Here is a 14,572-nt window from a genome sequence, read left to right as displayed (position 1 = left end):
CCGTGCTTGATTGAAACTTGGTGACATGAGGTTTGGGTACCACCACCAGCAGTGTATCTTCCATGTTTGTGTAATGGAAAGGTTGGTTTTTTGGCCCAGGACACTTTCATTTAAAAAAAAATGCCCTTTTCTGACTTCAGATAGCTTAAACAAATTATCTAAAGGAACTGCAGGGTTTAACCCATTTAATGAATTTTAATAAGACAGATGTGAATCAGTCAAAAGCCGGGGAAAAAAAGTGACTAACATTGAACTAGTTTTAATGGAAATTAGCTCATTACCCTGCTGGCTTACATTTACCAAAGGCTGAATTTTTGATGGGAAATTTGCCAGGCTGTGGGATAATGGGAGGATCTTTAAATTAAAGATTAACTTTATTAGTGGTATTTTTCTCCCTCAAATTAGCCCTAACTGGAGATTCTAAAGTCCCTGGGGCTTCTTACCCCTTTAGGAAACTTCAAAAAAATGATTTCCTCAATTGGAAGACTTTCTAACAGTCCCTGAAATATTTTCAGCAATGTAGTAAGAACATGAGCTTCCTTTATTGCCTATAATCTTTTAGGAGAAAAGATAACTTTAGAGGTGGAAGGATTTGTGTGGGTGTCCAGATGAGCTTCCTGTACTCCAGCAGGACACCACAGAAACTGAAAAAGAAATTCTCTTCCTTACTCTTTCATTCTCTCTCACACTAATGCAATACGCACATACTTTTGTTCTGCCTTTCTTCTTTTTCGTCTTTTATTGCCTTATTTTTCATTTTTAAAAAATTAGGATGAAATATACATAACATAATATTTGCCATGTTAGTCATATTTAAGTGTACAAGTTCAGTAGTGCCAAGGACATTCACATTGTTGTATTTTCCTTCTTTTTTAAGCAAAACAGAACACAACTTTTAATAAACCAGGGCATGGACATCTGCAGCGAAGCAGGTTTTTAATTCAAAGTGGTTCCTACTTCTTTTCTATCGCTTAAAGCAAAAATATAAAACGTTCCCCCTACATCTCTATCATCTGCAGAATCCCCTATAAAATACATGAGACTGTAATGATAATCTTCAAAACCAGAGTCATATGTACTTCAGTTGAAGAAGAATCCATTTCATATTTTGCAAATGGGAGTTCAGTATATCAAATGGAGTATAAAGATATATTGAAAGATTTAGTTCTGTTTCAGGAAATTTCTAGAAATCTGGAAAAATTGCCTTGGCATTATTCCAAATTGAAGATATCATGCTGAGACTCTCTGATCTGTTGTTCTTCATTGTATTTTGATCTCTTATTCAAATTGAGATGATTTTTAAAAGTTCATCATCTTGTTGCCGTGTGAAAATAAATAATAAAAAATCTTAACAAACAACTCACAAACACACACAAGAAAGGGGCTCTCCCTTCAGACCTACTGTAAATATATTGATAGGCTTTCATTCTGTATATCATATGTCTGAAGTAGGTTTTGAAAAGAGCCATTTTGTGGAACATACCACTTGGGACAAGGCAGTGTTGCTAACCAGTCATCGAACAATTTGAAAATGGTCCTTTGTGACACGAACATTGGCCACAGAGTTCTGAATCACGTGAGGGGAAGCTTCCATTGAGGCTGCTGATGGTCAAACAACCAACACAAGCCGATGATCTGCACAGCCAATGGAATGTTCTGAGGTTCCTCTAAAGCAAGATTTCAAGCAATAAAACATTGGTGGGGGGGGACGGGTGCAGGAAAAGAAGATCTTACCTATTTTCTCTCTCTTTTCTTTTTCTTTTCTTTTTTTTACTTAATTGAACAGATATTATCTTCAGTACACGTTACTACTGCGGTTTTGTTTATAAGTGGACTTATATAAAATGATCCATTTTTAGGGTGTTCAGACCCTAAATGTCCCATTTAAATTGAATTTCAGATACACAACAAAATTTTTTTTTTACTGTAACTATGTCCTACAACATACAGGACATATTATACTAAAAACAAAATCATTCATTCTCTATCTGAAATTCAAATTTAACTGGGCTTATTGTATTTTATCTGGCAAACATATTCCAGTTGCATTTGTTGACATGTAGAATTCAATTTAAATTTCTTTTTATATAATTCTTTTTTTTTCTCACATTTATTCATTTTTGAGAGACAGAGCGTGAGCAGGGGAGGGGCAGAGAGAGAGAGAGAGAGAGAGATAGAATCTGAAGCAGGCTCCACGCTCTGAGCTGTCAGCACAGAGCCCGACACAGGGCTTGTATCCACAAACCATGAGATCATGACCTGAGCCGAAGCTGGACATTCAACCAACTGAGCCACCCAGGCGCCACCAATTTAAATTTCAATATGAAGTCAATGTTGTCCTCTCTTCCATTTTAAAGTACCAGAATTTCTCATCTAGGTATTTGCACTGGGCTTCTGTTTCTTTGCCCATCTCACTGTGCTTTTAGGTGCAGAATTAAAAATCCATTTTAGTTTTATTTCTGTTCTAAAAAAGACAGATTTTAGAAAAATAATTCTATTTTGGGCTTCGTATTAAATGCATCTAAATTTTCTTACTAGCTGCATCTAAATTTTCCCCTTTGCTCTCTTATGTCCCTATTCATGTTGCAGATAGTTTATAACTGCACCGTAAGTTCTTTCACTTTTGTTGTCTTTTTTTAAAATTTAACTTAATTTGATTTAATTTAATTTGTTTTATTTCATTTTATTTTTTAAAACCAGTTTATTGAGGTATTATTGACATAGAAAAAGTTGTACATGTTTAATGTATACAACTTGATGAGTTTGGCATTGTGTTCATCCATGAAACCATTACCATAGTCCATGAATATAAGCATATTCATCACTTCCAAAAGTTTCTTCCTGCCCTTTTATTTATTTGTTTGTTGGTTGGTTGATAAGAACACTAAACATAAGATCTATCCTACTAGCAAATTTTTAAGCATATAATACAGCATTGGTAACTATCGGTGTTATGCTATACAGATCTCTAAGATTTATTTATCATGTATAACTGAAACTTTGATTAATGTCTCCATTTCCCCCTACTTCCAGACCATGTCAAGTACCATTCTACTCTCTGATTCTATTAGTTTGACTTTTTTTTTAATTTTATTTTTTATTTTTTAAAATTTACATCCAAATTAGTTAGCATATAGCGCAACAATGATTTCAGAGTAGATTCCTTAGTGCGCCTTACCCATTTAGCCCACCCCCCACAACCCCTTCAGTAACCCTCAGTTTGTTCTCCATATTTATGAATCTCTTCTGTTTTGTCCCCCTCCCTGTTTTTATATTATTTTTGTTTCCCTTCCCTTATGTTCATCGGTTTTGTCTCTTAAAGTCCTCATATGAGTGAAGTCATATGTTTTTTGTCTTTCTGAATGACTAATTTCACTTAGCATAATACCCTCCAGTTCCATCCACGTAGTTGCAAATGGCAAGATTTCACTCTTTTTGATTGCCAAGTAATACTCCATTGTATATATATACCACATCTTTATCCATTCATCCATCGATGGACATTTGGGCTCTTTCCATACTTTGGCTACTGTTGATAGTACTGCTATAAACATGGGGGTGCATGTGTCCCTTCGAAACAGCACACCTGTATCCCATGGATAAATGCCTAGTAGTGCGATTGCTGGGTCGTAGGGTAGTTCTATTTTTAGTTTTTTGAGGAACCTCCATATTGTTTTCCAGAGTGGCTGCACCAGCTTGCATTCCCACACTTTTGTTGTCTTAAGAGCAAGGATTAAATAAGTATGTTTGCATTTGTGTGCACACAAACGCATACTGATAAATCAGTACAGAAACATGGGTCATTATAAAGAAACTTTAATCCCACTAGGGAATATAATATGCCAGTTTCTATAAAAGTAGGGGAAATAAAGGCCAGAAATAAACTAATATTATTATTATTATTATTATTATTATTATTATTATTATTTTAAAGAAATGCTCTTTTTCTATGAACTAGGTTCATAGCTCTGAAATGGTTCAGAAAGTTATCTAGATTCCCTGTTCTGTTTCCCTATGGAGATGCTTGGTGAAAAACGCAAAAGTCATACCCTCAGCAAACCAATTCTATCTCCCTTCTGTAATCTATCTCCAATGAGAATGATTCCAGAAAAAGAAAAATTGCAGAAATAAGGGTATTAAAGTTTTTTCTTTGTTTTTGGTGTTTTTATTTAAATATTCATTGGAATAAACTAGGTTCCCAAGAGGGGTCATCCTACAAAACAATATTGTAATTTATAATATATAATAGTTTGTCCCACACAACTATAGCATTTCTGTAAAAGTTATTTATATGTAGGGAAATCTCTTCTGATACTATTTCTTACTCTCTGAAATTACTTACTCCATAGGGAGCAACTTCGTTTTTGACAATGTCTCAGAAAAGGTAACTATTGCTTTAGACTGAAGGTTCTGCAGCACTCAGCATTAGAAATATTCCAGAAACTGCCATAATAGGAGGAGAAAGAAGTCTTGGATCATGCCAGTGGTCTGAGGTCAGACTAAATGAAACAGCCTTAAAAGAATGGGAAACCAAACTACCTCTGAAGAAAGGTGGTCACATTAAATCTTCTTCTCTCCTTGTCTGATCTTGACCAGTGTCCCTCTTATGCCATTTTAGCTCCAGCACCATAACTGCTGAAAGGTCAGGTGATTACCCATTTTCCCTAGGAGGAATAATCATCTTTTAGTATAATGTCCCAAGTGGAGGTGAGAGCTCCATAACAGAGGGACCATTTTCAATACATTTGTATCAAAGTCTAAGCAACTCCCAGCACCTAACAAGTGTAAAACAGCAAATACTCAAAATCTGTCACAGTACTCCAGGAAGAAGGTGATGACACAAAGAAAGTAGAAGAAATAATTAAGTGTTTTGACATTGTGAGAACATATACATGACATCTTTTCAGAAGAACTGTTGCTGGCAATTCCATAATCAACAAATAAATTTTACCCTTCACTGAAAATAATGGTTAATGAGCCAATAGGTTACAATTTTTTTCATTGTATAATTAGTGGTCAATTTAGTTTTGTTGGCATTTTACAGAGTAAGTCAAGGAGATAAATGTATTTATCTGTAATTTTTCACTCTCAGCTGCTTCCAGAAAAAGATGTGATTAGATCCATATAATTAAGTTATAATCAAACCACATGTCAAACTTTTCTTCATTAGTTGGAAAGATAGATAAGAACTTATAGGGTATGTAAGAAGATGAGCTAATTCTACTAATCTCCTTAGGTAGGATGGTTCTTAACTTGAACATTAAATTTAACTCTGGGTTCCAAGCAAAGCTGAGAAACATGATAGATCACACACATTCCCTCTTTCCGTAAAATGAAACATCAATTCTTTACAACGTGCATTGAGGTGCAGTTAGTATTTATGCCAGGCCTGAGTTGGATTGCTTAAGCATCTACATAATTATGTGTCCGGATTTCTGCAGATATTTCCTATAAATGGGTTACAATTCAACTATTACTATTTTATAGAAGTCCCAGTTTTATTTTTTTTCAATATATGAAGTTTATTGTCAAATTGGTTTCCATACAACACCCAGTGCTCATCCCGAAAGGTGCCCTCCTCAATACCCATCACCCACCCTCCCCTCCCTCCCACCCCCCATCAACCCTCAGTTTGTTCTCAGTTTTTTAAGAGTCTCTTATGAAGTCCCAGTTTTAAAGGTGATAAACAGGGGCCTGGGTGGCTCAGTCGGTTGAGCGTCAGACTTCGGCTCAGGTCATGATCTTGCAGTCTATGAGTTTGAGCCCCGCGTCAGGCTATGTGCTGACAGCTCAGAGCCTGGAGGCTGCTTCGGATTCTGTGTCTCCCCCTCTCTCTGCCCCTCCCCTGCTCATGCTCAGTCTCTCTCTATCTCTCAATAATGAATAAACATTAAAAAAAATTTAAGGTGATAAACACACAGTATGTGGCTTATTTTCAAGATTTCATTTTTATTGGGCATTTTTCAGATACCAGCTAACATTAACATGAGCAAAATTGTTATGTTTTGGCTTACTAAGGCCAGTATACGTCAGCCGCCCCTACCTCCCACCATTATTTTTAAGTTTGTTTTCAGTACTTTTAAAAAAAACTGATACCATATGATAAAATAATAATGAAATAATAATAGAAGAAAAAAGTAATCTATCTTCTGCTTTTCATTATCTTAATGGTCATTTGGATCACAACAGAAACAGCCCAGTCTGCATACCATTTGTGATAATAGAAATTGCTCAATAAATTGAAAAAAAACAAACATGGCTTTGTTGATACATGAGTCATTCAACTAACAAACATTTTGCACTGTTTCTTCATGCACATCATGGCTGGCACTAGCATAATAAATAGATAACTGCTCAGAGAAGGTCTCCATGGGAAAACAGTCCCCAAAGAGTTATTCTTTTATACACTAGAATTTGATTCATAATATAGGTTAATTTTTTTAATTAATTTTTTTAATGTTCATTTACTTTTTGAGAGAGAGAGGGAGACAGAGCATGATCAGGGGAGGGGCAGAGAGCAGGAGACACAGAATCTGAAGCAAGTTCCAGGCTCTGATTGAACCATGTAGGTGCCCTGGTATATACATTATTTTTAAATTTAGGACTAATGAAACCTTGTTGATTGCCTTTTCACCACCTAAAGAAGGTACACAAAGAAGAATTATTTTTTATACTAAGGGAAGTTATTTACTTTTAAAATTTTTAATTTCTGCCTCTATTCTCTCTGTTCCTCCCTTCCTCCTCCTCCCACCCCACTACCATTCTCTAGCTGTGGCTGGGACACAGAAATCCCTAAGGATGACTCCATATTAGGTCTTTAAGCAGCTGACTCCCATACAGTTACCTTCTCTGTGCCTCAGAATCCTCAGATGCCAAAAAGTAATGTTCTTGGAATCATTAATACAATTCCAATGAAATTATTTGGGTTCCTTACAGAAAACTATACAACCAGGCAGCATATTTTATCGTTATTGTTTGCTATTAACTAATTAAAGTAACTTGCAATCATTTGAATATCATGCCACCCGTAAGTGGTAGCAAGTTATATTTTCAAAGTTCAAATATTGTTTTCTTTATTACAGGTTTCTTTTCTCCATGGAAAACTCCAAAGCCTGTAAGTTGGAATTCTTATGCTTCTTTCTTTATTTCTAGTTATTAATGCAATCCCATTAAATAAGATATAATTGGGTGATCTCAAAATCTTTTACCTCTGAGATTCTGCGATGTCAAAAGAACAAATCATGTGTCCCTTTGTCTTGTGCTTGTCACACAAATACAAAAATAACTTGTCTTACTTTCCTGTAAAGGCACTTCTGCCTGTTTTTTAATATACTTAGAAAATGAGCATTAACACTATTCAGTATGGTGTACTGCAGAAACCTTTTGTTTTTTCCCCTGTCAGAAATAACTATATAGTCTTTATAACATGAAATTTTTAGAAACAATGCAAACTTGACCTACAAATTGAATCTGGTACATAAGAAATTTAGCTCTGTATACATTTATACATTTATATATTTATATTTACATTTTAATGTATGCAGAGCTAAATATGTGTGTGTGTGTGTGAATATTCCAGAGACATATATGTTCTACCAAACCTGGCAATCACTCAACTTCTGAATCTCCTTCAGAAACTGGTCATCTCCGCCATCACCTAATCTCTCTGGGCCTAGTTGCCTCATGAATCATCCTGAAATTTGATGCCAACATAGGAAGTTTAAATTATCTTTTTGTGTGGCTAGGTCAGTTTCACAATTAGAAAGGTTTTTTATTTGCCGTTAGATTGGAACTTGTAACTGCCCAAGTCCCAAGAGCTGGGGTGGTTTTCTGGGATCCCATTTCATGGTATGCTAGAATACAGTACTCTACCTGGAATGCCTAAAACCCACAACTAGAGCAGAACTGTAGCAAAGTGATGATTCAAATTCAGAAACAAAACTTGGGGAATCCTGTCTCCCACCTACTTCTTTTCTTCCATCTCAAATTAAGCAGCTCAGATGAATGTGGCCCCAAGTCTGGCCAGTGAGCAGGGAATTCTTGAATTAATTTATGCTTCTCTTATTTCTTTTATTGAGGGAATCTTTAACTGCTTGATATTCTCATTTTAGAAATGGAGGTTAATATAATTTTGCATACTTCTCAAGTACAATAATTGGTTTCATTAAATAGCATGCCTTAAAATGGTTTGAAGATGTGAAAGGAAAGCCCTGTAATATGTCTGAGCTCCAGGTTTCTCTCAAAGAGACATGGGCCAACCAAGAGCTGGAGACAAAGAACTGATGTGTCAGGGCTGCAAAATATCCTCACCAGATGTGTCCTCATTTAGGATTGGGCTCATGTGGCCACAGAAAATACCAGATGGGGAAAGTAGACCTATCTGGGTTTAGCAAACCATTTCATGATGCACATGGTTTGGAAAGAGGTGTTTTTAAAATGTTTTAAATGAAATTTGTTTTATCATGGCCAAAATTTAAATAATTTCCTTTCATCACCAAAGTTAATCTGTGCTCTGTGTCTAGATACATCTTTATCTAATTTAACAAGGAACCTTGAAACTTCATCATGGTGCTACAATTATGCAATTTAATGATTTCCTTATATGTACCATGTTTATACAAATAATGCCATTTGACATAATTACAGCATTTGCTGACATTACAGTAATGACATCCATAGTCAATAATTCCAAAAAACATTTTATAGAATTCAATTTACAATTAATCTTGAGTCCATACATCCCTACGAAAGCTAAGGCTTGGACTTCCAGGTTCAAGGCTGAGTGAGGATATAAGACTGTTGAATTAATGTCCTCCATGTATCTGCCAGAAGTTCTTTAGACTAAGGACTATAATGAGAGGCAGTGCGATATACGTTTTAGGGTGCAGGCTCTGAAGGCACACTTCCTGGGTTCGAACTTTGCTTCTTCTCCTTACTAGCTGTGTGACTTTCAACTAACCGCTTAAGTCATCAGTATCTCAAGTTCTGTCTGTAAGATGGGGACAATAAGAGTACCCACTCCTATAGTTATTGTTAAGAGTCTATCAGCTAATCCATGTAAAGTGCTTAAAACAGTGCCTCTACATATTGAGCTCGAAAATATAAAGTACTGTCATCCTAGAAGCAGACCCTCCATGCATAAAACCTTAATAAATTAATGACTCTATAAAATGAACATAGTTTGCTAAGGTATTCCTTTAAACAAATATATAAATATATGCCCACAGTATATGGATTTATAGACTCTCTCCTCTGAGAAGGATTAACACCATCTGTACTCAGATTAAGGAAATGTTATTCTGAGTGAGATCTCTCCTCCTTCTGGTCTTGTGTCACTTGCCTACCCTCTTCTATTCTATGACTCTACATTATAAACTAATCCACATTGAGATAGTCATTTTCTTTGTAACAAGTAATACACTAATTATAGTGAGTTCTCCTGCTTTCCATCTGGAAGGGATCCAAGTTCATTCTTCAAGGACAGAATCAAGCCAAATGCCTTCACATCCCATCCTTGCCCTAAAATAGTGAAGGGAGGTGTTTAGACTACACCAGCTTCTATATGAAGCAAACAGTTTCTAAATAGATTACCTCATGTGAGGTGAGAGGCTGCCTTATTCACACTCCCACTGTGCACCCCAGATCAGAAGTGGGGATCAAAATACTAACTGCATCATGATTAGTTTATCCTATTTTACCATTTGAGGCCCTGTCATGGACTATATGTCCACTGCTAATTCAATGACTGTACCTTCAAACAGTCGAGGATTCATTCATTTACCAAGGCCTGCAGAGATACAAGGTTTCTCCCAGATACTGAAAGCAACTTCATTTCCATTTTCCTTACTCTAGTGAGATATTTATAAATACCTGCCTAGCTATGGACACCACTGGGACTACACAAGGCCAGAAGCCTGTGAGAGGTAAATGCCTGGCAGGTAGCACAACTCTAGAAAGGTCAAGGTCAGGAAAACACTAGGTAGAGCAAGTGATGCCCAAGGGTCTGGGCAATGGGACAGGGTCAGAACCTAGGGTGTTCAAGAAGGTTGAGAAGAACAAATGAGCCGAGCATCCCAGCTAGAAAGCAGAAGTCCAGAGACTAAGTTGTCTGAGAAAGAAGTCAACAGAGTGCACCCTTCAGAAGATGCTGTCAGACCAGCACATCAGCCCCAGTGAGCAGGGGGGTGGCCTCTAATTCCAGGGAGGGTGGTCTGCTCCATGGTCTTTTGCGTCAGAGCCAACAAATAACAATCCAGGGGTGGGGAGCTATAAAGACTGTGAGTTTGCTTCTTCAGTAATTTCATGGGCACAGTAATTTTCTGCTCTACAGTCTCTTAAGAAACCCTGACAGAGTGGCTCAAGGATTGATAAATGTCACAGCAAGATGTGAACACTTTACTAAGCATAAACCAGACTCTTGACTAATTCCCCTGTTTCTGTGCTACAAAAATTGTAGAATTTGTCAATCTGCCCAAGTAACCTTCCCAGCAGTGCCCAAACCATTATTTGTTCTGTAGTTTTAAAAATGTTTTCTAGAAACACTAATATTTCACCTGAAACATGTTTGCTCCCATGACTTCACACAAGTGATACATATACCACAAGACCTATGTGAGTATCAGTTCACCCTCAGTAGAAGGCAGGAGAAAGAAATCGACATTTGCTGAAGCCCTATGATGACAAGTGGGATTCTACAGCTACTCAGTCCATATATCTAATTTATTTACTTTTTAGAATTTAGTATCTTATGTTCAGAAACAGAAGGGAGAAAGTCACAGCCAGAATCCCATCACATGATACCTATGGCCTGTCATTTTAACTGGAAAAAAAAAAAAAAAGAATATGACTTTAGCTACAAATGTGAGACTTCCCATCATAGCAAAGACATGGAGAATAGATGAACAAAGAAACCTAGGATGGCTTCCTAGATGAATTTTACCATAAAATTAATTAATGGCATACATATTTAAAGATTTTTATGAAGTGGGACCAAAAGACCTACTGAGCAGAATATTAGCTAAAATTCTAAGCAAATTTACCACTTATTCCCCTCAATGTATTATTATGTAAACAGCACTCCCATTATAGTTACAAATTGGTTTGACCCAGGGTCTGTCGCTAACAGCAGCTGGACTTCTTTGCGCTCTTGAGATTATGTTTAATATTAGGGAAATGAACTCAACTAGGGCTTTTCCAGTCTCGTTAGGTAGAGAAATTTTGTTTAAATGAAATCTTGGTCAGTAGCCCATATAGAAAACAAATTAAAATGAAGCCATATGTTTTAGTCCCTTCAGACTGCTGTGCCATAGACTGGATAGCTTATAAACAATAGCAATTTATTCCCCAGAGTTCTGGAGGCTGGAAGCCCAAGATCCAGCTGCTGCCATATTCAGTGTCTGGTGAGAGGCCTCTTCTGAGGCGGCCATATTTTCTCTGTTATGTCACCTGACAGAAGGGTCTTCTAGACTCTGAATCTCCTTTATTAAGGCATTCATCCCATTCACAAGGGCTCCACCCTTATTGCCTCCCAAAGGTGCCACCTTGGGTGTTAGAATTTTGACATATAAATTTGGGGGGCAGGGAACACAAACATTCAGACCATAGCACCAATCTTTTTGAGAGGAAGGTCAGTGACCCATTTCTTTCATAGTCTGATGACTCACTCAACACCTGACATAGTCTCAGGTAGGTGAGCAAGTCACGGGGAACTTTGCAAGTCACAGTGATATGCACAGTATGTGGGACCTCACATCCCCTCCAACTTTTAAATATTTATAATTGATAAATCAGAGCTCATGTAGGAGCCCTGACCAAGATGTAGCCAGTATGGAAACAAAAGCAGGGCAGTGCAGTAAGGGACAGAAAGTTTTAATCCTGCCAAGTTCAGAACAGTGTGTATCAAAGCTAGTTTGTTTGTGTTTTGAAAAAAAAAAAAAAAGAACAGTTATGAGTCAACCAGATTTGGAAAAAAAGAACAGCTGACTATATTTTATTGATGATTTAATTCATTCATTAAATTAACATTTTCTGAGCACTTATTTTGTGTTGGTAATACAACAATGAGAAAGACTATGTCCCCTGTAGGATCTGTCCCCATCATGATCTATTTGAGGAGACATAGGTAGACTTGCCATTATAGTTGAGCATCATGAGTTTTGGGTGTAACTTGTAGGTAGAGGTGCTGTGGGAACATCCAGGAGGGACATGTAACCAGTTCAGGAATGGTCAGCAAAGGCTTTCTAGAAGAGACATCTCATCTGAATCTAGTAGCCAGGTAAAGTGAGGATGGGAGGTGAAAAAGTAGAAAATGACTAAACTTCGCAGGTAGAAGGAGAAATTAAGAAAGTGTGCAAGATTCAGAGGCAGGAGAGAATCTGATGGATCCTACGGAATGAGAGGAGAGACCATTAGAGAGTTGAGAACAAAGAGCAGAAACTAGGTCATGAGGAGCCACTACTGCCCCTGGAGGAGGTTAGCCTTTAGCCTGAAGAACACACTGACCCAATGCAAAATTTTAGACAAAGGGTAATCTAATCTGAGTTTTACACAACGCGGGTTTATTCAAAGCAAAAAAGTCTAAGTTGAGTTTGAATCGTTGATTATTGAATGAAGGTGAAGTTAGCATTGCAAACAGGTGATCTCAGTTAACTGGCTTTCTCTTCAACAAAAGGATATTGGCCTCTGCCTTACCTACCTCAGGGGGCCATGGTGCAGACCAAAGAAGGTAACGTGTGTGAAAAAAACATGGTAAACTGGGAAGTGTCCTTTAGATCTTTAATAAATTATAGTATTAGCAATATCAGAGTAGCATTTGGGGGAAGAATACTGCCACATCAGCAGTAAATGAAGCTTCACAGAAGACTTTGAACAATTCATAAATCCCAGATGGTTGTAATATTAGTTTAAGTTGTAAGGAAAGTGACCAAATGTTCAGGTATAGGAGATTATCGGAATATGCATAGGTGTCAAAAGAATACATGTAGACTACTTTATTCTCTTCTGTCTCAGTAAAAATGGTGTAATATATCAGGGCCAATACCATTTTATACACACAGACACGGAAAGTTATCTTGAGATACATGTTATCTTTATTGTATAAGAGGGGAAAAAAAAAACAGACTCAGAGAGATTAAGTGATTGGCTGAAGATTACCAGCTAGTAGGTAACAAGGTTATATAAGCTTGCATTCAAAAGTCAGATACCACTTGTATTTGGTACAGTCTATGGTACTTTAATATAGAGAAATAGAATCTTTTCTCACACTTATTCCAGAGTTTGAAATGTTTCATGGAAGAAAAGTCCACAGGGCAAGAAAGTCTAACGTAAAGGTGAGGGTTGCAGTATGTGACAAGGGAAATAGCAAGAAAAAATTCATTCTTAGCTATTTTCTGTTCTCTTTCACTTCCAGATAATGGACCGATGGGAAAATCAAGGCAGTCCTCAAACGAGTTTATCTGCTCCGGCCATACCGCAGAACCTGCCCTTCCCACCCGCCCTTCACAGGACTTCCTTTCCTGACTCAACAGAGGCCTTTGACCCAAGGAAGCCTGACCCATACGAGCTCTACGAGAAATCTAGAGCGATTTATGAAAGTAGGCGTAAGTGAAAGCCACGTAAAACAAGGGTACATTAATAATAGCTGAAGCCTTGCCAGGAGATATATTGAAGCTGAGATGATCTGGCATAATTTTATATTCTGTGGTTCAAAAAGTATCTCAAAAGTAGAGCCAACTGATCTAAACTTTTCTTTAAAAATAGCTTATACCTTTTGGGTTTATAGTTTATTTTCTACTGTTTTACCTCTAAGCCCCTGAGGAAAATGAGGAATGTATTTGGTGGGAAGGATGGGAGTCAGAGGATGTGGACAATTTTGTTTAAGTCACCAAATAGTAAGATAAATGTTTGGGATTTTTATGTGTAATCTGGTCTTGAGTCTGAAGCTTAGATTTTTTTTCTCAGAGCCTTGAATGCAATCACCAAAGAATTTAGGGCCATGAGTACATGTTAGCCAAATCTTCCAGTTCACAGTCATGAAAGTAATGGTTCTGTAAATAGCACAGATCTGCATGCCAATCATTTCTACCTCCAAAACTTCTCCTTCTCACTTAACACAGTGGGGCCCATGTAGTCATAAAATATCGGGTATGTGCTTGTCATCCTATTTGAAGGTCCTCTAAAATTATTTCATTGTACTTTATAAATATTAGAAAACAAAGGTTTTTAATATTGCATATGCATTCATTGTGCCTCTTTCCACCATCTGACAGGTCTTCTCTTCCAAATGTTAGAGGACAGGAATATGAACGTCATGAATGTATAATCTATGAGAGAAATACACAGTATAATAGGATCCATATGAATGGATCAAGAAACCTAGCCTAGTGAGAAGGTTATGGTCCCAGGCACTTCCTTTCACAGTCTACCATAAATTGATTTCCTTTGTCTCTGTGTTCCGCCAATGTCTTCTCCCCAACTTTATCACCTGAAACATAAATCACAAGTTTTAGATGGTGTATGACCTTAGAGAATCTGAAATCTGTTTATTCTTTACAAGCTCAGGGGCTGAGAATTA

General features: G+C 37.1%; 1 protein-coding gene across 6 annotated transcripts in view; it reads left to right on the top strand.

Moving 5' to 3' along the window:
- The window catches only part of MAGI2 (membrane associated guanylate kinase, WW and PDZ domain containing 2), a 1,340,829-nt gene that overhangs the window by 1,145,671 nt on the left and 180,586 nt on the right, over window positions 1–14,572 (top strand). For 5 of the 6 annotated variants that reach the window (XM_078442526.2, XM_078442524.2, XM_078442527.2 and 2 more), the window contains exons 11-12: window positions 7,083–7,114; window positions 13,409–13,598. In XM_078442526.2, coding sequence (XP_078298652.1) covers window positions 7,083–7,114; window positions 13,409–13,598 — 222 coding nt within the window. The remainder of the gene's footprint in view (window positions 1–7,082; window positions 7,115–13,408; window positions 13,599–14,572) is intronic. The other variant, XM_078442525.2, reaches the window with a different exon arrangement.

This window comes from Panthera onca, chromosome A2 (assembly GCF_046562875.1).
Source record: "Panthera onca isolate mPanOnc1 chromosome A2, mPanOnc1 haplotype 2, whole genome shotgun sequence".
Lineage (NCBI taxonomy): Eukaryota > Metazoa > Chordata > Mammalia > Carnivora > Felidae > Panthera > Panthera onca.
The sequence above is the reverse complement of the archived record's forward strand: the minus strand, read 5'-3'. Positions and strand labels throughout refer to the sequence as shown.